This window comes from Astatotilapia calliptera, chromosome 2 (assembly GCF_964374335.1).
Source record: "Astatotilapia calliptera chromosome 2, fAstCal68.1, whole genome shotgun sequence".
Taxonomy (NCBI): Eukaryota; Metazoa; Chordata; class Actinopteri; order Cichliformes; family Cichlidae; genus Astatotilapia; species Astatotilapia calliptera.
This window is the reverse complement of record NC_137423.1, coordinates 12,192,024-12,216,885: the sequence shown is the minus strand read 5'-3', so window position 1 is coordinate 12,216,885 and position 24,862 is coordinate 12,192,024. Positions and strand designations below refer to the sequence as shown.

Sequence of the window (24,862 nt, the reverse complement as noted above, 5' to 3'; positions counted from 1 at the left end):
TGACACTGCACTTGCAGTTTTGTTAGATTTTACAGAACAAAAGCATCATTTATGAGATCTTTGGATACATAAATACCAATATTTATTCAGCAAACACATTTATCTGACTGTAGTCAAATGCAATTTACAACCAACTTTGGCTTTTAGCTGCAAACTCTCAGGGGAAATTGTTCTGCTACATAAGACAAAATCCCACAGATGAGCATTAATGCACAAAACAGCAAGTAAAGTTCAACCTAATAAATAACAATAAAAAAGAAAGACTTGCAGACACACATTTGTTACTGCTGGAGGTATTTATATGCATATACCTGGAAAAAAGTGCTAGCCTATAGTAACCGGAATCCAAGCTTTATCATAATAGGTTGCAAAGAAGAAAAAGCATCAGAGTCCAGCTTGCTCTCTTCAAATCTGAGAAAGGAAATAATGGGCATATCCATCCCGAACTTAAATACAGATCTTAAATCCTTGTGTCCGTATCCCCGGCCTGTTCAATCAAATTCTGCAGATTTGCAAATGTAATCAAAACTCCCATCTTCAAAGCTTCATTTGTATTTTAGCCAATATTCATATAGCTAAGGTGACATGGAGTGACAATCAATTCTAAAGCTTCTCTGACTTTTTATTTATTAGCTTTAAAAGGTCCAGGTTTGGGGCCTCATTTGCTGAGATGAGACAACAACAACAACAACAACAACAACAACAACAAGCGACGGGACACTACCTATACAGCTCAGAATAGCAGACAGACACCGTTAAAGACCATTCCACAAAAAGACACATTACAGGCGCTTCTCTTCACAGATGTGGCAAATAATAGCATTTTGTCAAAGCTGCTGTTGTATACAAGCACAAGATGTCCTTTGGCAGCAGTGTGTAACCCACTGGGTTATGACAATAGTGAGATGGGGCTGTCACTGCAAATATATTTTTCTGCAGTGGTTGAGTGTGATGTGCTCCTTTTAACCCAAACCTTGAGAAAACACCAAAAAACACTCTTTCTAACCCTAACCGAGTAGTTTAAAGTGTCTAAACCTCACCCGAGAGTAATAGTGGAAACAAAAGCAGGACAGGACTTGAACTTATCCCACCCAAATCCTTAAAACCTCCTAATCTGGATCGCTATTGTTGCAGCTGGTGCATCAAGCCCAGACTAGAGTTTATTATTTATTATCTCAGGCTTTTTATGTGAAACCTCTGCACCGTAATGTCATCTTCATCTCCCACCTTTCCTCGCGCTGCTGTTTCCACGGTACTCATGCTTTCTCTTCTCTGTTTTGTTGTGTCTCTCTGCAGATCTCAGGCCTCTTCCCGACGTGGCAATGACCGGTAAATGCACCCGGGAGTGCACCGAGTTTGGCCACTCTGACTCCTGCTGGATGCCCGGCCAGCCTTCTCCCAACCGCAAGGTATCCAAGAATGCCCCCAAGCTCTCCACCTTCGTGCCTTACCAAGAGATGGACGGGCAGGAGCAGCTGATGGCCAACGGCAGCCCCAAGCCCCTGCCGATGGAGGAGCGTGGACCAGGTGGTGGCGGTGGTGGCAGCAGCTCCAAAGTGGCCAACATGCGTTTCATGACACCCTACAGCAGTGCCTACCCCAGTGGCGGAGATTCATCCAGTAAAGACTGTGGCATGGAGGAGATCCCGCTGAGCCAGGCGGTGGAGTACCACTCAGCTACCACTCCAACCGGCCAAACCTCCAAGAGGGAGATCTACCTGTGAGGGCACAGCTCTCCACCTTAAAACCCACACTCATCGCCCAGCGCTCCCCATCGCCCAGCTGCTCGCCACCACCTGTCGCGCCCCCTCACAGCTGCCCCCTGTGCCTATAACTTGCTGTGCCACAGCACCTACTCCCCCTTTTACCTTTTTTATAAATGCATCTACCTACAAGGCTTTAGCCCCCTCCACCTCTACCCACAGACATCCCCACCCCCTGCAAAAACCAATCACATGTAAAATAGAAGAAATTCAAAATCAATTAATGAAAATGCGGCTTGAGCTGCTTTGGAAGGAATGTAAACTACACCACATTGTTGTGATAATTTAAATGGGAAACTATTTAGCTACTCACATTTTTCAGCTGGATTTTTTGTGTTGCTTTAGCTTTGTTGCTGTGTGGGACCGGAAAACGGAAAAAAACAAAAAACAAACCTTCCGGGGGGTGAAGGGAAATAACTTCTTGTAAATCCTACTTAAGTATACTGTGTATTGCTATCTATCCTCATTTTCTTTTTTTGGATTTACTTTTCTTTCTAGTTTTTCTCTGTCACCTTCGAAGACACAGGGAAATATTATGTTTTTAAGCCAAGTTGCATCAAATCAACTGGCTTATTTTTGTCAGGAGCAGCTCATCGTTAACGTGAGACATTTGTAGAAAGACAGCTGTTTTCCAATCTTGAGATATTTAGGGTTTCTTTTCTTTATTTTGCTGTGGAGAAGTCTTTTTTTCATTGTACAGGCTGTAAATATTACAAACAGTGACAGTGGAAACTGCTGTGGCAGAGCGGATCCGTGGCCGTTAATCTTTCTGCAGCTCTTCATGTAACACTGGACTGAAAATGGTTGCATGTAGAGAGAAATGATGCCGTGGCATTCGCCGTCACACTGCAGGAACCTGGACTCTTGAGCATCACCAACGGTGCCGAGTTACAAACACAAGACTTTTTAATCATTTTTCCTCTGCTGTCCAACACTGGAACACGGTGGAATTTACGTTAACGAGGAAGCAGAAACATTAGAGGCGCACCGATACAACTTCATACAGAACTGAAGGAAACCTAAGTGCTTCTTTCAGAGTCTCAGAATCTAAGAAGCGATTATATTATTCATGCTGTTGTCAGTAGTATACCATAATATGATAAACTTAAACATGAATGTTACAGAAGGGTATCCAAAAATAGTCAAATGACGGTTTTCTTGCATCAAACTGATCATTTTTCTTTCTGGCATCGAATTATCTTCGATGCCATGATACATTCACATGTGAGAGACCTAAAAGTTTAAAGTGCTCAGCTTAAGGCAGCATTGTTCATCGTAAAGAAGAAATGATTACTCTGTTTATTGTGCAGTTTCTGATAACGGATTGATTACGAGCATTTGCATTAATGAAGCCGAAAAGGTTAAAAAAATTTTAAAAAAGCTTTTCAAATTAGTTAGAGTTTCGGCTTCTCCAGTCTGAAGACTTCCTGCTTTTCTGTATATCATTCTGAACTTAAGTGAGTAGCTTTTAGTTTGTCCAGTGGCTCCAGATCTCACAGATCTTTTGAGATTAAAATTTATAATCCAGTTGATCCAAATAAACAACTCAATAAAGTGTTAATGGAGAATCGTCATAGCTGTAGCTCTAGTCCGTGACAGCCTGTAAGCTTTTATTTCAGACTCAATAAAAAGTTTGTCTTGTGACATCACAGGAAAGGTTTAGAAGGAATTCAAATACCAGGGTTCACACTCCAGGGAGCAGAACATGACCTGTGCATTGCAATCTGTTGGATCTCAACATTTCTGATGTTTGCATCATCCCCAAAGAACATGAATGTTCAGGCATTATTTCATAAAAATCTTCTTGTAGTTGTGAATCAAACCATAATCATCCTTGAGATTCATCCTCGGAAGACCATGAATATCCACAGGGAGTGTAATATTGCTCTGTTTGCTACCACTTTAGGGTGCAGTAATGGGTGAATGAGGCTTGTAGTATAAAGTGCTTTGAGTGCTCAAGGAGAGTAGAAAAGCACTTAATAAGTATGAGGCCATTTACCATTTTAAAGCGTGCAGGAAGCATTACTGATTTTATTTGCTTCTTCAGAAGTGATCATCATCAGCATCACATCCATGTCGTACTTCTTACCACTGCTAGCTTGGAAGGCCACAACGTCGGGAGCTCACTTTTTGAAAGTATTTGAATATAATCTAAGATTAATGATTTCCAAAATCTTCACTTAATCTTTCAAAGCTTAGCAGAGAGCGGAGATGTTGTTCGCGATGCCTGTTTTGTTTTTGGAGGCAGTCCCACAAGCACAAAGCAGCTGTAGGTTTCCTGATGCTGACAGTCCACAGAGTGTTATGGCTCCTTTATCCTTTACAGCTGTGGTGGGCTTCAGTGTGCTTGTGGTGACTGTGGTGAATGTTTCCCTGCTGTTTTTCGAGCTTGAAGGAAGAGCTCTCCAGTCTTTGTCGCCGCTCGTTATTTCCCACCTCTTTACCTTCTCAGTGTGAGGCCGAGCCGTGCGGCGTTTAGCAGAAGTATTTATTAAACCTGTTAGCTGTGTGCAGCGGGGGAGGTGGCTGCCATTTCCTGCAGTGCTGAAGTCGCATAGGAATGCAGGATTAATGACACCTGTACAGGCTCGAGTCCGCTAACACCCTCTCCGCACAGCACAGCACAGCACAGAAACTCTAATTACAACCCGAGGCTTGGCATATTACCGGCAATAATTTGCACCAGTAAAAGTGAGCTGGTTTGGAAGTTCATTCATTCTGAGGCTCATGTTAATGGCTGCTGAGGATAATGTGAGATTTCACCTGTAGTGATGCACGCCAGCTGGGAGTGGATGGATGAAAGGAAAGGCACAGTGAGAGAGTGTGCTGCAAAAAAATCTCCCGAACAAGTCATTTAGTCTCACACTGAACTGGAAAGTCATAAAATAAAGCAAAAACTGTGGTGAGATTATTTTCATCGGCGTCCATCCCTACCTGGGATTTACCTGACAGCTTCTCAGGCAACTGATTAAAACATTTACATTTACTCTGATGTATATTTTCATGAAGGCTTGTATAACTCCAACCTAGAATCAAGGTCAGATGTTGAGTTTTATTGAAGAGCCATTTCAGAACATGCACATATTCACCCATAGAACTACTTCCAGCAAAGTACAACTGATGGCTGAAATTAAGCAACATATTTTCAGAATTTACAAGAAAGTCGTTCAATTTTGTTCACTTTTCTCAAGGCCCTCTCTTTAATTTTTATTCTCTTTTATTCATGTCCCCATATAAAACTACTACCCATAAACGCAGACAGTAAGATAGGCATTAACCAGTCCATGTGTGATTGTCAGCTGCATCAGAAGAATCCACAGTCTGTGAGACTCTCGGCTAATAGAAGCATGGCCGCCTCTGTTTGTGTCACCAGAGAGATAATCACATAACACAAAAACTCTGCTTTGCATTTAGTCTGAACACAGCATAACATGCACCTTTTTCTTTTTGCATTTTTGGGCCTGGAGAAGAAATAGTAATGCACATCTACTAGGTGTCCATAATTAGAAATTTCAAATTATAAATCCCTTTGCCTTAACAGCTTCATCAAATTAAGACTGTACAGAGAATATAACTCTTCATGTCTTCTAATAATTGTTGAAAGGCGCTACAAAATCTGGTAATGTTGCAAAGACTGGTTAAAATGAAAAGTGGATGTGCAGACTCTGCATCCAAAAAAACTGATTTTGATCTGTAATCTGAATACCAGCAGATCTGCCTGACCCACTCGATTCTGGAAGGAGACAGATGTACCTTTGGGCTTCCGTCAGGAAGGGCGTTCAGCATTAAAAAAATCTAACAAATGAAACGTGCGGAGCTGCTCACTGTGACGAGCCATTGGGAAAAAGAGAACAGCTGACAGTAGCTTTATCCACAGATTTGTCAGTCCATCAATTAAAAAAGAAAATGTTCATTTTAATTAAAAAAAACCTCTTCAGTTAATCCTACACATATATGGGACTTATACATGACAGATATTAAATTCTGCTAGAAAGTGAATCTGCCTCATGTTGTCATTTCCAGAACTGCTCCTTTCCAGAAAAAGGCAACAGATTTGTGACTGTCTCACTCACACGAGCACAAAAGTCTTGATGAGCCTAAATGACTAGTCATTAATGTTTTACAGCATGTGACATGAACATCCTTTTCTCACAATCAAAGAGGGAACATCAAAGCGATGCCAACAAGCTGAGCTGCCAGCGAAGAAAACACGGCAAATTGGGGCTATCGGAAGGGTCACGCAGAGGTCGTGTTATTGTTCTATTAGGCAAACAGTCGCCTTCACCAAGAGTTTCACAGTGATTCATGGCGCTGCCTTTTTGCTGTTGTTTTTGATGCATAATTGCTTCTTATTTTAGCATTTAGCATTTGGTGTATTGAAGCTCTCCGTGTGGGCTGTGTATGGTTCAAAGCGAGGTTTCTCCGTTGCCTCGACAATATTTGATTTTTGATTGATGCATCTCCCTCTTAAGAACCTGCACACACGGTCATTGTGTTCTGCATATAAGTCAGCCATCATTCAGCCACCATTCAGTCCCCACTGTGACACAGATTTAGAGTTCATAGGCCCCAGCGCCGCTCCTCGCCTTCCCCGTTCTTCCTCGGGTGATTTAAAGCTCAGAGTTCGGATTGATTATTTACAGGCCAACCTTAGAGGCCCATGTTGACTTTCCTCCTTCCTTTTCCCCTTGCCACGCTTCAAATTCAGCGTGAGTGAGTAATTATATTATTTTCTGTGATGCTTACCCACAGCCTGGATGGGCGATAAACTCCCAAGTGCCCGACGTCTTATGCTGTGCACGGCAAAGATAGGGGAGAGGGGGAGAGGTCATATAGCATCGGTATGACCTCAGCTCTTTCGCAGCAATTAACCCCAGACAAAGAAAAATGAACCCTGGTAATACCTGATGACCTTTGGTGAACTCTGCTGTCGCTGTTTGCTCTTTAGGCCTCCCATAGTTTTGCTTGTGCATTAAAGCAAACGCGGGTACTGCTGGCATGTTTGCACAGTCACATCAGGCTTATGATGCTTAATACAGGCATGAAGAAATGTGTCAGGGCTTGAGCGTTCCTATATTAGAGGTCCAAAAGTACGTGGACACGTAAATGTTCGCGTCTTATTGTTAAACATGTGGTTACAATAACAACCTCTGGAGCTGAAAAATGAAGCAAAGTGTGAACTGTCAGAACTCCCATGTTTACTGCAGCCTTGTGGACAACGTCCTCCAGTTCTAGGGTGAATTATAATTACTATTATTATCATCATTATTTTAATATTATTATCATTTTAAATTCATATGGGTGTGTGGCCACTTTGATTGACCAAATTAGCCATTCAGTACCGGCTTGTCCTCACCTTTGTTAATCTGAGTCGCTAAACTGGACTTCTCAATTGTAGTTGTGCTGTCGGTGTACTTTGAGCATTTCTAATGTGCTTACTGGACAAATGAAATAGCTTACATTGCGATACAGCCCATACAAGAAGACTTTGCTTCCACTGTGATGTATGAATTTCAGTATTTCATTTGTATCTCAGCAGATGAGTGGGTCTGTGTGTTGAGGTGGAGTGCTAAGTAATCAGCTTACTATGATGCTTCAAAATGTGGAGCCCACAGCCAATGGGAGAGGTCATGGTGGCTACATCCATCCATATACAGTCGATTACATCATCATGGGTACCAGCAGATTTTGGAACCCAGTAACAGAAATTTGCAGTTGTTTGGTAACAAAGCCTGTCATGTGGTCCAGCTTATCCCAAAGGTGTGAGCTGTGGTTGCGGTCAGGCTCAGGTTACAGCAGAGTGGGAAAACCATTTTGAGAAAATCTTTCTTCTTATGTTCTTTTTTCAAGTAAAGCACAGAGTCAAACTATGAAGTTCAAAAAAATCTGAAAAAAAATGTTGATTAGTTCAGATACAACCAGCCATATCATATACGGAACAGTCATTTCAGACTTTTTTGCAATGTTAGGTAAAAACCCCACGTCAAAAGGAGAACCAGCAAGAACTTGGCAACAGTCAGTGTTGGGTGGAACACATTGCTGTAATCACATTACATCTTTCAGTAATGCAGAAATTAAATGTGGGTGTATGCAGACTCCAGCCCAGCAGCCAGAGACTGAACGTCAGCAGGTAACAGAGGCAGTGATGAGCAGTCAGGGTTACACCTCAGTTTCTACCTGTTCATGTTTCTAAACTAGAATCATTGTGGCGATGGCTTTGAAGTCTCTTTTCCATCTTTGCTTTGTGCTGTGTTCATATGTAAATACTGAAGGATCGTATATCCTCATCAGGAATAAGGATTTATGTTGGTGTGTGGGACTGTAGCGTGAGGTTTACATTAACTGGTGATTATGAGACAATGTGTTTCAGATACGCCTGCATAGTAACAAGAAATTAATAAATGAGTAGTGTAACAAATTACTTTCTCTGGTGAGCATACTGCATTACTTTTAAGAAACATGACAAGTAATGTGTAATGCATTACTTTTTTTAAGTAAAACAGGGTTCCAGTGAGGAAGGAGAAATTCTTTTTACTATAAAGACCCCTGAGCCAACAGAGCCAGGCTCAGGGAAAGGCAGCCATCTGGGCCTACAGCAGCATAACTAAGGGAGGGTTTAGGGTCACCTAATCCAGCTTTATTAAAAAGGGATGATAATCTGAGGCTAATATTAAAAGTAGACACAGATTTTTATTTATTTATTTATTTTTTGGAGGGGGGGCACGATCTAAAACATTGCATGACCATAAGTGTTTGGTGTCTCAAACAAGCACTTCCTGCTCCCTGGTGGAACACGTGAACCCCAAAATCCACCACCACCCATCAGCCCCTAGCAGAACACAGGTGTCTCTGCATGCAGTGCACTCACATCCTGCTGCTTTTAAATAGAGGGAGCTTTCCAGTTACAGAAAAAGAGTATATCTGTGTTTATTTCTGATTCTGCCAAAGTATAGAATATTAGATATTCCAGAATAAATATAGATGATAAAAATATTCAGCTGGGCCTGAGAGAAAGAAATAAAACAGCAATTTAATGTATAATCTTTTTATGGAGCTTGAGTCAGCTGCAGTTCGTCCTTTCAGTCAGCAAACACAGACATGAGGAGCTTTATAAAAAAATCTGATGCGTTATCAAATATAAGCATCTCTAAGGGAAAGGATATTGATCAGAAACTGTATTTGACATTCATAGCTGAGTGCAACTTAATGCATATGTATCTACAGTTTTCTTTCCTTTTTCCGCCTTCATACTTCTGTGCAGCTTTTACTAATAAAACGCAGCAAGTTTACCTCTCAAAATCATTCGTGAAAACTGTTTTAGGATTAAAACGCAGACCTTAAATTAAAAATGTGCTTTTTGCCATTTCAAAATGTTTTACCACCAAAACAAAAAAACATTGGTTTACCCTTGATGTATTATTAACAGCTAAAGTGCCCTACCATAGTTTGCTTCTGAAACACTTTATAGACTGATTCATGACTCCAACACATAAACATCTCCCAGGAACGGTTTATTTTTAAAATACACATTGGTTTACTACTGACAGGCATTATTTATGTATGAAATCCACAGCTGTACTTAACAGTGGAGAAAAGTTTGCTTTCCTAAAACGCAGACTGTCTCAAGTCGTCAGACTCTTAAAGCTGAACTTATTTATAGTCATTGCTTAACAATGACACGAGTCGTTGTGACATACCTTTGACATACACGTGTTACCAACTCTCGAGCCTTACTCATGGGTTGTTTTGGCGCTCTCACCTGAAGCTTAAATTCACTTTAAAGAAGCAAAAAAGAAGCAATCTAATCTTCCAAGGCTAAGATAAAGAAGGATTATGTTGAACTCTAAATCATGAAAAGTCACTCAAATTTCAACACAAAGATCAATGGATAAGCAACAACCAGCTCTTAAGTGGATGCTGTTGCTTTGTACAACAGTCCAGAGTTGTTCATTAGATCAGCTTTAGGAGAGTACAGTTTGAGACGCAGTCTGTAGTTCCTACTTTTAAAACATTTTCATGAACAGCCCTGATCCAGCTGTGGAACTCTGGTGGTCCCTTTATGGATCACGTCTATATCTGTGAGTTCAGCTGAACGGTGGATTTTACAGTTTGAACAAAAGGTGAATGTTTTTGGTTTGCGAGTTACTCGGTTTTGCAAAAGGTTCACTTTGTTCTAACACACAACGGGATTGATTTAATTCAGCATTTTTCCCTCCTCGGGCTGACTCTGTCAGCGGTGTCGTGAGTCTGTCGGTAACATAACGACTCAGTGAATTCATCTTTCCTCTCTCTTTCTTCTGTCCACTTATATTTAGACCGGAACCACTTTGTGGCTCTCGTGTAATCAGTGTTTTTATATCTGGGGCGTTTGCATTGATAATTGTGTTTAAGTCACAGAAATAAACGGCAGCTTTCAAAGGGAAACAAGAGACCTCTGTTTATTTTTGAAATTCTTCATAACTGCCACATCTCTGCTTTGCCTGATCTATTTAAGGGTCAGTTTTACGCTCAATGTTGACTTTTGTAAACAACTTTAAAGAGGCTGAACTAAGTGTACTTGAACCGTCATGACTTTTACCACTTTGAGCACCAGAAGCCTGGGTCCTACATTGAATATTACTGCATCAGACTCTAAACTCATGTTTGAGGTTTAGTTATTATTTTTGATGAAAAGACCATTTGGCCACCATTTGAACGCCATTGTCACCATGCTAATTTGATTTGCGTGACGGTAACCGGTGGATTCTTTGACTTGCACTTCTGGTGTGCAGAAGTCTACAGAATAAAGGCGGGCGATCACATGAGAGCTGCAGACGAGTTCCACATGAAATCACGTGATAGACTTTGGAGTGGCTTGCTGTTTTTTGGTTGTGTATTATACTGAGGCTGGAGTCTCCGCAGTCGAAGCTTCAGCTGAGCATGAAACAAACCAACTTTATAAATATTATACATTTTTGTTGTTGTCACAGTTGTTTTATCAATGTTATGGAATCAACACTGCTATAGACATACTGTATGAATATAATTGGTTGTTGCTGTTTTCTTACCAGACGCGGCATGTAAATGATGATGATGATGATATCTGTTTTCTGAGCAGGCAGACTGGACTCTGTGTTTTCTATTTCTTTACTCCATCGTGACTGAAAGCCAGACCCGGCAAGCTGAATGGAGAATGTGAAAGTTTAGTTATTTTGCGATTACACAATCAATAAAATTAAATGTTGATTTCCCAAAACATAAAACAGTTGATCTCGACAATAAGACGAGAGCCACGTCTTGGTTTGCGTGAAATGGATCTTTGTCGACGGTGCCTGCAGACACCTTTACCATTATGCGATCTCTTTGGGTGATGCAACAAAAAAAGGGGAAGAATACAAAATTACAGAATCACGTACTTATCTCACGTAACTACGTCGATTTTTCTGGTAATGATGAGCAAAGGATGTGACATCTGGAGAGAAACTAAAGTAAACAGAATTTCTTGGAGCTCCTAAAGTGCTAATCTGTGCTTTTTATGTGTTATTTTGTGTGCTGAAATTAAAAGGACTTTAAGGGCTCCATTAAAATTCTTTGAAGAAAGGAATTAATCAGTTTATAATCACTTCTTTTGATGTCATTTATTTATCTCCCAGAGATATCTGATGGTTACAAAAAGAAGAAAAAGAGAAGAAATCGGGACCGCAAATCAGCCAAATCAGTGAAAAAATAACTACAAGGTTATCATCATCACACAAAGTGATGTTAGTGGAGATAACTATTGTATAAGGGGTTTTTTGTTGTTGTTGTTTTTCTTTTTTTTTTGAGAAAGGCAAAGTTATTTATTTGAGATGTGGTTGTGAGAATTTTTTAGGGTCCTAAAATTATTTTGTTGTAACCTTGGAGGTAAAAATCCCAGAAAACAAATTCTAAACGGTGGCATTGGGCTTCCTTGTGTGAAGAATGTTGTAAAGATTCATATTGTTTTAGAAGAGAAGAAAACAGCAGGACAGAACCGCCGAATCACTTTTCGTCTTTACAGGAAGTCCACGTTTGTAGCCTAATTGTTGGTTGGTTATATTTATATAGGAAAAATGCTAGTGATGCCTTGTTTTTTGTACAGTTTTATGTACATGCAAGTGTAGGTTTTTAAAAAAAAAATGTCAATAAAAAATATATATATATTCAAACAACATGAAGGAAGTCTGACCTTGAACCTGTAGGATTATATCGTCTCAAGTACCGTAGGCTCTATTAAATGTAGGAGTGATGCGTCAGGCTCAGAGCGGAGGTTGGCAGTGCGCCTCCTCCAGTCACCCGTCTGCTTTACCGCTTTCTGTTCTCTCATGTTCATCTCAGCCGAGTCTTAAGACAAACTGTACATGAATTTTTGTTGTTTTCAGTCTTTTAATTTTCTTGGAGGAAGTTGGGTAATGTGTTTGTTTGAGCCTCATCTGTTCTCTTTTGATCAACATTCGCATGTTTGAATTTGAAAAAAAAAATGTGGTCTTTTATTTTTGCTGAGCAAATCAAAGAAATGATATCTTGTAATTACTCCTTCCTTATAGCTTTACAATAAAATACATCAGTCAAAGAAACATCCCGGCTGTCGCTCAGTTTGTCTTGCAGGTGTCAGTCTGCAATGAAATCACGTGTTTTTACTAGAAAACAATGTGGCTTGCTCTTATTGGCCAGCATAAAATCTAGAATACTGGATCCGTTGTTTCTGATTAAGAAATGTTGCTATGCACGTTTCTGCAGTGAATAAATGTCTTTGGCATATTTCTGTGCAGCGCAGGTCAGCAAAGCTCTTGGGAAAAATCTGAACGTGCCAATCAAAAACAAAAGCCTCCTGTAAATCTCCCTGCCACTGAATGTGCCAGAGTGCAAAATCACACAAAAGAACCAATCAAATAAATATCAAAAACTGCGACTTGCAGTGCCTTCAACCATTCAACGATGCAAGGGTGGGTGGTGCTGTCCTGAACAATAGCGTATTTTCCCAACGTCAAAATCTCTGATTTTATAAAAGTGGGAAGACATTACAGCCTTCATCACACTTTTAAGAAAATAATCTGAACGAACTCAAATACAAGGACCTACGTTACCTTCATGAAGCAATTCAAATATACAGTAATGCCTTGTAACAGGATGTCTGTGATCCATTTACACTATCACACGTTTAAAGTCACCAACACAGCGTACCAGGCTGAAGCTGTGTTAGAGTAAAATTGTAGGTTATGAGGTGATTTCCAAACAGTTTGCAGTTCCTCATTTTACAGTGAGAGAGATTCACAAGTGAAAAACATTCAAGGTGCTTGCCAATGTTCCAATGAGTGGACCTACCAGCAAATTCACATTGAGGTGGAGCCTGCCTTTGAGCATCGCACGTTCTGATCTCAGACAGGTTAGGATGTTAAATAAAAAACTGGAAACAGGAGAAACACTGAACAAGTGTGGTTTGTTTCCAGGAGAAAAGCCTCTTCTCTCTAAAGAGAACATGGCTGCACAGCTTAGCTTAGCAAAGCTCCCCCTGAACAAACCACAAGACTATATATAATAATATTTTGTGGCAAACTCATGCATTGCCATTAAAAAAAAAGAAAAAAATGAAATAGCAAAATTCTATGTGATAACTTTTTTGTAGTTGTACGTTTATCCACCAGTCTCCACTGATGATGATGACATCATATCCTTGTTTCAGTGGAGGACATTTTATTTATTCTAAAATAGTTATTAGACTGTAAATCTATAAATTCTTCTTCTTATTATTTTTTTTTAAAAGCCCCATACACTGATGTTTTCACAGCTCACACCACTACAGTTGGATGAGAACGAGCATTTGAAGTCTAAAGTCAGAGAACCAGCAGGTATAATTTTGCTTTCATGAGTTAGTTTGTTAATCGCTTTTTTATTAAGCTGATGCACAAATAACAGCTGACTGAAGTAAATGTGATGCTCTGTGTCCACATGAATACCTTGATAATTTATGTTAAAAAAAAAGACACAATTCACACAAGCAAACAAATTTTAAAAAGTGAAAACTTTTATTTGGAGAGAACATTTTAAGAACCAACAAGGTTTATGAAATTAAAAAGAAACATGATTAAGTCATATACCTGCTATATATGCACTCATGCACTCATCCATAGGTCAATAACTTTGTCATGAAGTGATGAACATAGGAACTGTGCTTAATATTTCTTGTATACCTCTTGTTTCAAAATGTGCAGCTTTTACTTTGAAGGCGACCTGTCGCTGTGTCTGGTTTGTCTTGCTCTTGTTCGCTGATGTCTTGGTGCACAGATCTACATCACACGCCCTCGTCCATATCCAAAGTGACCATATGAAAAACAAAATGTACACATTATTTAGACAATATTTGCATCTGAAGAATAAATTCACATGTATAACCATCTATATTTGCTTAACGGGGTCAAGGAAAATAGGGAACACCCACAAACTGGCGTTTCTCATTATACAACTTGAACAACTGCACATGAATTATACTTTTTACATTGCAGACTCCCTTCTGTGAACATCCACTGTACAAACCAAAGTCTAAAATAGTTTCCAGGAAGATTGCAAGGATTTAGGCTCTCAGTCACTGGATGTGCTTTTAGGAAAGCTGAAATGAGTCAGTCAATAAAACTGTGAAAAATAAATAGAATTGGGTTCGATGACACAAAAGAATTTGCAACAGCCATTAGCTTGTCACAAGAATGATGTTCATGTTCCTGCTGTTCACTTAGTTAAACACGAGCCTTGTTACATGTGTCGCTTCAGAACGGGGACAATGCCAAGCACAATTTCACGTCGGCTGTCTTTATTTAACACTTTTTATACCTCTGCACAGCCACATCTGCAGACACATCTGTCCCTTCCCATAAACCTGCAGATGCTGAGTCTAAATGAAAGATTGATGGTCAGCCTGATGGAGGGGTTACATAAGGGTTCTGTGTTATGTACCTGGAGTAAATACTCCAGTCTGAAGATGATCATTGAGACCATGACTCTCTTCTTGCCTTCCAAAAGCATGAGAGTCTTTCATGTAGGCATAATAAAAGTAAACCTAACTGCCCATTTTAAGGTCTGTGGATGGAAACAAAGCTTCTGGTTGCACAGATTTATAACATTTTAAATCACACTCTATGGCTGATTAGCTCAAATTAGCATGCCACTATATCTCTAAACAGTTCAAACAAATCCACCTCCTAAACATCTGCAGCGCTTTAATTTAACAGGCCTGCTGTGTCATGTCGTTCAACAGCTGTAAAAAACAGGATGTTTTGTGTGAAGTTGTGGGACAGATGAAAAGAACTATAGTGATAAAAAAATATTAGACTTGTGGAGAGCTGAGACATCAAAGTCACGAACCAGGGCTAACTGAACTAGGACAGTGCGTTACGAGTGAAAATTGTGTTTGGTGGAAACTGAAAATGTAATGCAAGAGCACATCCGAGTTTCAGGTAAGTGCCAGTTTTGTGCTTTCTCCCTCCCCTTGACTATGGCAGATGGACGCCCCTCTCAGACCCTGCTTCTGCTGGAGGTTTTCCTGTTAAAAGGGTGTTTTTCTTTCCCAGTATTGCCAAGTGCTTGCTCAGAGGGAATCTTTTTATTGTTGGGGTGTTCTCTGTATTGTCTTTAGCTTACAATATAAAGCATTTTGTGGCAGCTGCTGATTTAGTGCTATATAAATAAAACAAGACTGAATTAAAGTAATTAAAGTAATTAAAGTAATTTGAATTGCAAATTACTTTCCAAGTATTTTTTAAACATTTTTTCCTGCAGACAGCAAAATCCCAAACCAAGCGTCAAAATATGGAAATGACATACAAAGGTTCAATCTATGATTTTTTTTAAATAAAGAGTTAAATCTAATCCCAGCTGTGCCAATGTGGAAATTTGAACATCTATGGCCTCCTGCTGGGAAGGCTGTATTTTCTGATCAATATCAGCTGAAAGCAGAACCTCAGGAAACAGCCGACCTCTCTTTCCAAGTGTCCTTTTGTTGGACTTCCATTATTCCTTATTCTGTAGTCCACAAACTTTTGTCCAATTTAAAATAAATAACTTGCATTGGCTGATACCAATAACCTGCTAAAGTGATTAATTTTTTTGTCACATTATTAAGAAGGTCTGACTGATCAAACTTTCAGCTACACTTTGTAACCTATTTGTAGCCTAAATTCCCGGAGGACGACCTCGGTTTCTCCATGGGAAGAAAAAGCAGATTTTGCTGTCCCGGTTTCCCAGCGATGGAGAATGAACAGTTTCCACGGGTATACTTCCTCCCATTCTCAGCATAAAACGTTTCCGGCTCCATCTTCAGAGTGACTTACAGCCTTTTCAGCGTCGCTCACCTGATGTTCCTAAGGAGTCGTAAACACCTCGCCTCGGTTTCTTCAGCGTTATTGGATTCCACTTCAGGAAATTGACTCGTGAATCCTCAAGTTGCAGAGTGTCATGCCCTAAAGTGAGACACCACCCAATCACATTTCAATAAAAACAAACCCTGTATGTGGCTGCTGTGTACGAGGAATATCAAACAGACTCGGAGGAAGGCACTTTGACACTGTGCTTATAGCGCTGTTGCATCGCATTACAGCAGTAAATTGAAATTCAGGGCAAAATGATTAAATTCATTGCCGCACAATATTTCTGGGAACAACAAAAAGAAAATATTATCACAGCTTGTTTTGAGGAGGATGACACACTTGCAGCAGGTTGCTTTTCTCCCCCCTTTTTTTTTCCCCCACAGGTTTTTATCACTTTACCCTATTTCTCATCTTCTAGTTTATTTAGACTGTTTGTCTTCACTTGCCTCGTCCTCCTCCTTTTCTCCTCATCCATGCTTTCACTGTTGCAGCCCAAGTCGTGCACACTTCATGCATCTTATCCCCCACATTTAATTTCTCCCTTATTTTTTTGCTCTTCTATTTTCTTCTACTTTTTGGTGATTTATACTTTATTCTCACTTCTTTGTCACCTGTTGCCTTTCCTTCACTTGTGTCCTTCCAAACCTTATTGCCCCATCTGGCCTTTTAATTCCCTCAATTTTCTCTCTAATCTTTTTTTTTGTTGCATTCTTTTCTTCCTTACCAAGTTTTTTCCTTTTAAGCTCTTCTCTATTTTCCCTCATCTTTATCGTTTGTTTTCCGTGTTTCCAGTCTTTCCTTCTGTCCCCTCTCTCTCACTGCATCAATGGTTTGTGTGTCCTTGCCTTCATCATTGTTTCCTGTTTGCTCCTTTATTTTTCTCTCCACTTTTACCGTCCATCATATCTTCATTGCCATCTTAACCTTCTGCCTCTTTATCTTTCTGCTTATTCCTGCCTTTCAGCTTCTTTCAGCTCCTGTTTCCTTCATTCCTTCATTTTGACGGCTTTGTTGATTTTTTCCTTCTTCCAGCCAAATCCCCCCCCCCCCAGAAACCTGTGTGTGTGTGTGTGTGTGTGTGTGTGTGTGTGTGTGTGTGTGTGTGTGTGTGTGTGTGTGTGTGTGTGTGTGTTCCTCGGAGGTAGTGCTGTCTCAAACCTGTTTCAGGGCCACTTTCTATTGAAAAAGAAAAAGAGCCATCATGCCAAGGAAGGTGTTTGTGAACAGACCAAAACAACTGCATGCTGGGCTCTCCAACAACTTCAGATTCAACATGTAGACACAAAAGCATCAGTGCAATCACCATCTTGTTTCCCAACATTGCTTTTGTGTTTTTGGTCTCACAGTTTAGTTTGTCTTCTATTTGCTTCCTCCTCTACCTGCACTCGTTCACCTTTCTGTTCTTGCCTTTTCTCTTCTTGTCTCTCAGATTCTCTTCATTTCTCCCATTGACCTCAGCTCATCTCTACGTGTGGTTCTGCTGAGGCAGGGGTGTAAAGCATACCTAGAATGGGAAGTAGATGATAACATAATAATGTAAGATAAAACCGTATTGATTCTCGGCAGTGAAAGCAGGTCGCAGCAGCAACCGCAGAGAACAGCAGGAAAATTAGAGGGAACAGAACAAATCGAATACGCCGAAGCTTCAATTTAAAGGTGACAGGGGCACATTAAGATGACGATGATTATGATAGTTAAGGTTGGGTTCTCCAAAAGATTCTAAAATGAATTTCAAAAATCACAGTGGGCAGAAACATAAAGAGGCATCCTCTAAACACTCGAGAGCTGAGACTTCCACAATCAGCAGCCTCTCTCAGCCTGCTTCACACTCTAGTCTGAGCTGGAAGACGCAGAGGAGGCTAGAGAGGAGAAGTGGATGGTGGTTACATTTTTGGGAAGCAATTTTTTTTCCCCCCCAAAATTGAAAGCAATAGGGGCCAACGGGACACAGAGAGTTTTGTGTAGTTCCCATGTAATGACTGTAATGAGGACGTGATGATGCAACCAAAGGCATCATAAAAGAGGAAAATAAGAGCTGAAGCTAAAGAAGCACATCATGGAATTAACCCTGAAACAATACGTTAGCATACATCCAATTTAAAGCAGCAAAAATGCTCTGCAGGAACAAACAACACTTCCTGCCCCCAGCAAATAAAGCAGCATTTTTAATAGTTAATGTGGAAGCCGCTTTTATACTTTGCTTACAAGTTGCACACGCCCCTCCCGCATTGCAACTCTAAAATCCCTGGAAGCATTTTCTTGGGTGTGTTAAACTAGTTTGCAGCACTGATTCAACAATGTAATCCCTCCATAGGCAAAAAATAAAAGAAATAAAAGAAATAAAAAAAAGAGACTTTACTGCTGTGTACACAGTGTTTTTCCAGGGGGGCGTCCCCTTCCTGATCAGCTGATTAAAGGAGAGAGAAAAATCTAATTGACTAATTTAACAGTCAAAACTGCATGCGATTTAATAGATGAGGTTAGACATTATAATTAGTTTGCTAAGTGTGGGTATTATTGTCATGGTTTCTGTGGGTTGGAGGGTTTTCTCCATTTTTCCTCTCTCTGTTTCCCCGAAGTCTCAGGTGGAGCAGTGGACCGGGCTCTCTCGCTGGCCCGCCCTGTGGGCGGTGCTGATGCTGCTGGGATTCAGACGAACTCCACTAATTAAGGTTTGCAGTATTTAAGGGCCTACTGGCACTCCAATGTTTGCCAGATTATTGCTACCTATCAGGTGATAATCAAGGTAACCGTTTTTTCCTTGGTGATCCTGCTTTATTCTCATTTTCCAGTAAAGGTTTCGATGGCTGAAGTCAGATGCCTCCATTTCTCAAAATAGCTCCGCCTCACTTACCTGCTCAACTCGAGCTAGTCGCGCTTCATTTGGCAGGAAACGGTTTTGCTGACATCCTTGTTCTCCACCGCTCCTTCACTCCTCACCTGCACACTTCCACCACGTTTACACTGAAGGAAAACCAAGTAAGAACTCAAATTCCTAAAATAAACACTGTCAACATGGTCTTTTTTTCCCACACTCACCTGGACCTCTTTTAACGCTGTTCTCCCGTCCAACAGAAAACCCTGCCTCATTCCAGTCAAGCAGCACTTCTCTGAGTCAGTTATTCCTGCCTTTAATTAATTCCTTGGTGTTCCCTTTTGTAATAAAGATCATTTAACCGCCAGTTGCTCCTGAGTCCTTATTAACGTCCATTATGACAATCACTTGCAGTGCTAGCACCAGCAGACTTCTTTCCTGTGCAAAATGTAGTTACATATTGCTTCAGTTTATTCTGACACAGCTGCCATACAACCAGTCAATATCAAGGTCAAAGTGCTGCTGAACTGTGCTGGTTCTCTCAGGTTCTTACAGAATACCTTGTTCTGTAAAACTTCCTGCCACAGAGAGGTGCTGCCTTCTGGCTGTTAAGTGGCATTAGCCTATGAGCAGAGTTCCATTGTGAAGCCTTGCATTTTTTGTTGCCATCTCAGTATTTTAAAAGCAGATCTGAACAAGAAACAACTTTAACTTAGAAAATGATTATTGACATACGACCTGAAGGTGGGTAAGGGAGCAAAAAGGGCATTTCTAAAATGTGGTTTTAAACACTTAAAAAAAAAGGACAATTCTTGGTGAAGATTTTACCGTCTAACATAAGAACACATTGTCCTCCTACTGTTGGGTCATTGAATTGAATGTACAGGCTACATTCTTCTCAGATTAATTCTTATAAATATGAATCAGCAGTGCAAAAATTGGGTTTTATAAAATATGTTGTGACAGATGTTCAGATGTTAAGTTTCTTACAAAAGTACTTCAGTGGTAAATCAGTGGCTCGCTGCCACGTTCCCTCACTGCTGTCACTCATTCTCGATTAACAAGAAACAATTTTACGATATATTATAATAAGACGCAAGTGTCTGAGTCACTCTTTTCTTTGGGCATACTGTGGAGGAATCACCAAACGCGAATGTGGTGCAATTACAAAGTTAAACACTCGTGAAGGCACTTTTGCCTCGGTAGTAAAGCTGGAGAGAGGCTGATCCCTGCTAAAAAATTTATATTTGCCTTGGATAAAGAGCTCATTGTGATGTTGTTCCTCTAATGGAGAGAGCATACAGACGGTTTATTTTGATTACGTCTCCCACTGCATTTGATTAATTCAATTACACTGCATTTAGTGGCATCATGTACTGCTGCACGATGTCACTATAATTATATCAATAAAACAGTTTTGGGTCAGGTTTAATGAATTTTTGCCATTTTCTTTGCAAAGCGCTCCACTTCATAGTGCATTATTGTCTTTCTTAACCACGTAAAACGACCGATAACGTGCTAGAATTAAAACAACGCTGATAAGCTTCTCTGAGAATTTTTAAGGCTAGAGGGGTTGCATTTGATTTTCTGTTGGAGTCGTGTTTCTTCTTCTGACAGAGGCGGCTTCCGTAGCCAAGCATCTAAACAAACCAGCGCTTGCTCCCCCTCTGAAAGCATGTCCTTTCTTTGGTCTAAATGTTGCATGTGTATGTGTGAATTAAACCAGAGCCTTATCAGAGCGCTCGCAGCCACAAGTGTTCCCATTGAAATGCAAGGCGCGATGTTTAATCATTATAAGCGAGATCTGCGGTGGCCGGGCTAATCTCCATTTTAACATTTCACACAGCGCCTGCAGTTATGTGCCTTTTTTCCTTCCCTTCTCTCCGTCAAAATGACGAACAATAGCTCCTTTCTGCGTGGCGGTGAAGTGGCGGCAGAGTAGGAGGCAGAGAGCCGGACGGCAGCGTTAACAGCAGCTAACAAACTTGACCTCAGCGGGTTCATGCAAATTCACAGTTAGAGGGAATAATGGCTGCTCTTACTAAAAACACGACCCTCACTTGAACCTGCACCATCCTGCAGAGGAAGAAGAGCCGCTGTAGATGCACTTCAAGTTGTTTAAAGGGACCAAGATCACCCTCAGGATCATTATGCATTACAAAGAGCCATTTACATTAATGCATTAATTATGGTTTTATGCATTTTATGGGACATAATGAGATTGTGGGAAGATTTCTTTTCCCACTGGTCAAGCAGCTGAATTGTTACCTGAGATAACTGAGAGGCTTTTGTTTTTAATGCACAGGACACTACTTGCTTATTATTCCTGTCTGAATCAGGAGAGCAGCTGACGATGGGAGCTAAAATTTGTGCAAAGTTTTGTTTTTAATTGGTAAAATATAACTACCTCTACCTGCTCCAGGTCTGTCACAAGTCCCACACCCACCCACCTGACATCACTGGGAGTGTGCTGGTAGAGCATCGAACTATATTGTATAAATAACACTGAAATTAAATGAATTAACTGAACTACAGAGCTGCAAGCATGAACATGTTCTCCTTCTCAGATCTGAAAAAATATCTGTCTCCCCACAAAAATCACACAAAAGATGTATTTAACCAAAGTGAGCTGAACCTTTCTGACTGTGGTTTTCTCTTTCATCGTGATAATATTTACCATGTGTATCTTTGTTGGTGTGATTTCCTGTGTTTGTGTCGTTCCAGGCCTTTCCGATTGCTTATCCCTCATTAGATTAACCTTTGCTGCGGTTTGTCTGCTGACTCTCTTTGTTTGTTTGTACTTTAGTGATCTTGTATCGTCTTTAGTCGAGTGAAGTCAACTTCTCCCCTCGTGTTGCTGCATTTGGACCCTCTTTTGAAGTGAAAACATTAGATTGAAAAGAGTTGAGAATCATTCACATTCATGCTCTGAAATAAACCCAGCAATATTTACAAGACTATATAATTTTCTTTTATGACAGAAAGTGTGTGTTCCTTGAGGTCATGATAGCTAGAGGAAGTGGACAAGCTCTACCATGAGATGGTGCATGCTTCTGCAGTTCGGACAGTACCAGCCCTCCTTCCTCATCGGTCTCCCTTCCTCCCTTGTGTCTCTGATGTTCGCGGCCTCTCTCCATCACTGTCGGCCCCAGGGCAGGCCACTGAGGAGCCTGCTGAGGAGCGAAAACAGAGGAGGGGTGAAGAACTGGAAGGAGGGATGGATGGATGAATGGATGGAAGGGGTGAGGGGGTGGGGCTCCCCTCAGGGCCTCCAGAGGCAGCACTTGTATCAATCACTCGACGGGAGGAGAGGGTGATTCTGACGGATAATATCCCCCAGCGCAGTGCCTCCTCCTCCCTCGTACTCCCCTTCACTCCCACTGACCCTGCATGGGTGAACTTCCCTCCTTTCCCGGTTCTGTCTATCCATTCAGTCCATTTTTCTCTCTTCCATTGCTGCAGTGATGCACTGAACGCCGCCCTTCCTCCTGCTACTCCTCAGACAAACCTTTCCTCCTTCCTCTAGCTCGTACCCCCGAGTCCTTTTCCTTTATTTTTCCTCTCCTTCATTCGCACTCCTTCATTTTAGTTTTCTCCTCTCCTCGGTTCTTTACCTTGCTCTCAAACTCCTTATTTGATTGATTATATTTGGCATCCTTCTCTGGCCTTATTTTCATTCATAATATATACTGTTCAGCATACCCAGTGCCTCCCACTCTCTTCCATCTATGTCTCTCAGCTCCGAGCATATTGATTCTTACAAAAAGAGATCTCACCAATGTAAAATGTAATGTTGCAAAATACAGTGGCTTTCATTCATTCCTCTATATGTTATAGTTGAATAAATATGCCTTTAGTTTATGAGGTTTGTTAAGACTTTGATTTATTTGAATAGAAACTTTACTTTGCTCTTATATTTCTGCACATTTTCTTTCATGTTGACATCTGGCATGAAAAAAGTTTGGACAGAGGAGTTTTTCACAGCTTCAGATACACCTTTAAAACATTAGCTCACGCTTTGGGGTTACACATTAAAAAAACATTCTGGCTAACATTAGGCTCAGGAAGGGGCAAATAAAGATACGTCCTAAAGCTGAGGTTTCTTCCTGTTAAAAGGGAGTTTTTCTTTCCTGTTGTTGCCAAATGCTGGCACATAGGGGCCATCTGATTGCTGGAGCTTCTTTCTTTACCTTACAATGAAAAGTGACTTGAAGTGTCTGTTGTTGTTCAAGCTAGTTAAATAAATCTGAATTGAAATGAACTGGCCATGGAGGAGCTGATTACCAGTGTTGACGTCATTACTAAAGAAAAGTAATGTATTACACATCACTTGTTGCTGTTCTTAAAAGTAATGCAGTACGTTAATGCTAATTATTCACTGAAGAAAGTGTTACACTGCTCTGTTATTACTTTCTTGTTACTCTGTCATCAGCTAACAATAAACCTCAGCCTACAGCCCCACACATCAACACAAATCCCAATCCTAATGAGGACTCACATACGATATTGTTGTAGTGTTTTTTTTATATAAAAACAGAGCAAAGACCAAATCTAGCACAGACACTTTAAAGCATCGACAGAGTTATTCCACTTCAGAAACACAAACAGGTAGAAACAGAGGCTACAAGCCTGAACGTTCATCACTGAAAATCAGGGTCCGACTGATTATCACTCTGGGTACTGGGCTATCTTTGCATTAGCATGCTCTCTGTGTAGGTGCTTATAAAAAGTTGAAAGTGTGTTAGCAATATAATGTGGTTGTTTCTTTGCTTGATGCAGTTTCCACTTTACAACAACACTCTTGTCCTTCATCTCCACCCCTCTAAACCTGTGTGGCTATACTTCCCCCCTCCAGCACATGAGCTGAAATCAGCTGACTGTAGCGCATGTGCATTGATGTTTTGTTTCTTGGGTTTGTTTTTTCCTGGCATTATAACTGAAGAGTATTCAAAGATTAGAGCAGGTTAAACTGGGCAGCTGCAGTATTGTGGTATTTAGTATTTTGGATGGTGCAGAACAGACTGGTGAGTAGTTAGCAAACCAATGCAAACCAATTCAGAAAAGTTTACCGGGTGCAGTTTTCATTTGCCTTGATGGCTAAAATAAAATCTGTCCAAGTAAGTGAATAGAGGTGTTTGAATGTGGCCCCTGGTTCGAGACAGATCTATGGTTGGCTGAGATTTGCATATCAGCTGATGATGTTATTTGTTATGAAAATTCCACCTTTATAATGTAAAATGTCTGAAATGTCCAACAGCAGAAAACCTTAGAAACAGCACTGGTCAGCTGATCGCAGCAAATGGAAATCACAGCATCCATAAAGAAAGAATTTTTAATTATTTATTCTTTAAGTACCAGCTCCTGTGTTGCCAAATATTCAAGTACATAATCTTCCATCTAGTGCATTGACTTGCTCTGTTTGTGATTACATAGAAAGAGGTTCAGTCCAGTAATTAAAGAAAAGAAACACTACCCCCGGCGGACAGGGACTCACTGCTCCATCTTCATTTTTGATGTAAGACCTGACTTTCAGACACAGCAGCAGGGCAGGGCGCTATCTTTTCTTTGGAGCTCGACACTAACAAAGAATAATATTGATTACTGTGCAGTTAGTCTGATTTGTTCTTAAATGGATTTGATTTCATGGATATTTGCTGAAGCTATAGGTCAACAAAATATCACAGGGAGCTGCTCGTTAGAAATTATTCACGGTCCAAGGTTTTGACATTTCTCTTCAAACATGGACTTCCAGAGAATTTGAGACTCGTTTCTCCTCGTTTTAATGATGAAAATGATGAAACCCACCAGATTAGATGTATCCTCTGTGGCTGTCTTTTATTTTTAAGAATGAAGTATGTCGGTGTGTGTGTGTGTGTGTGTGTGTGCGTGTGCGTGTGTGTGTGTGTGAGGGAAGAATCACATTTTTCTCT

At 40.5% G+C, this 24,862-nt stretch overlaps 1 protein-coding gene across 4 annotated transcripts in view; it reads left to right on the top strand.

Moving 5' to 3' along the window:
- LOC113032114 (protocadherin-1-like) overlaps window positions 1-18,803 on the top strand; it is a 281,958-nt gene extending 263,155 nt beyond the window's left edge. For 2 of the 4 annotated variants that reach the window (XM_026184789.2, XM_026184793.2), the window contains exon 5: window positions 1,297-12,337. In XM_026184789.2, coding sequence (XP_026040574.2) covers window positions 1,297-1,724 — 428 coding nt within the window. In that variant the 3' untranslated portion in view covers window positions 1,725-12,337. Of the gene's footprint in view, window positions 1-1,296; window positions 12,338-18,696 lie in introns of those variants that run through there. The other 2 variants (XM_080305567.1, XM_026184811.2) reach the window with 2 other exon arrangements.
- Window positions 18,804-24,862: the final 6,059 nt, after the last annotated feature.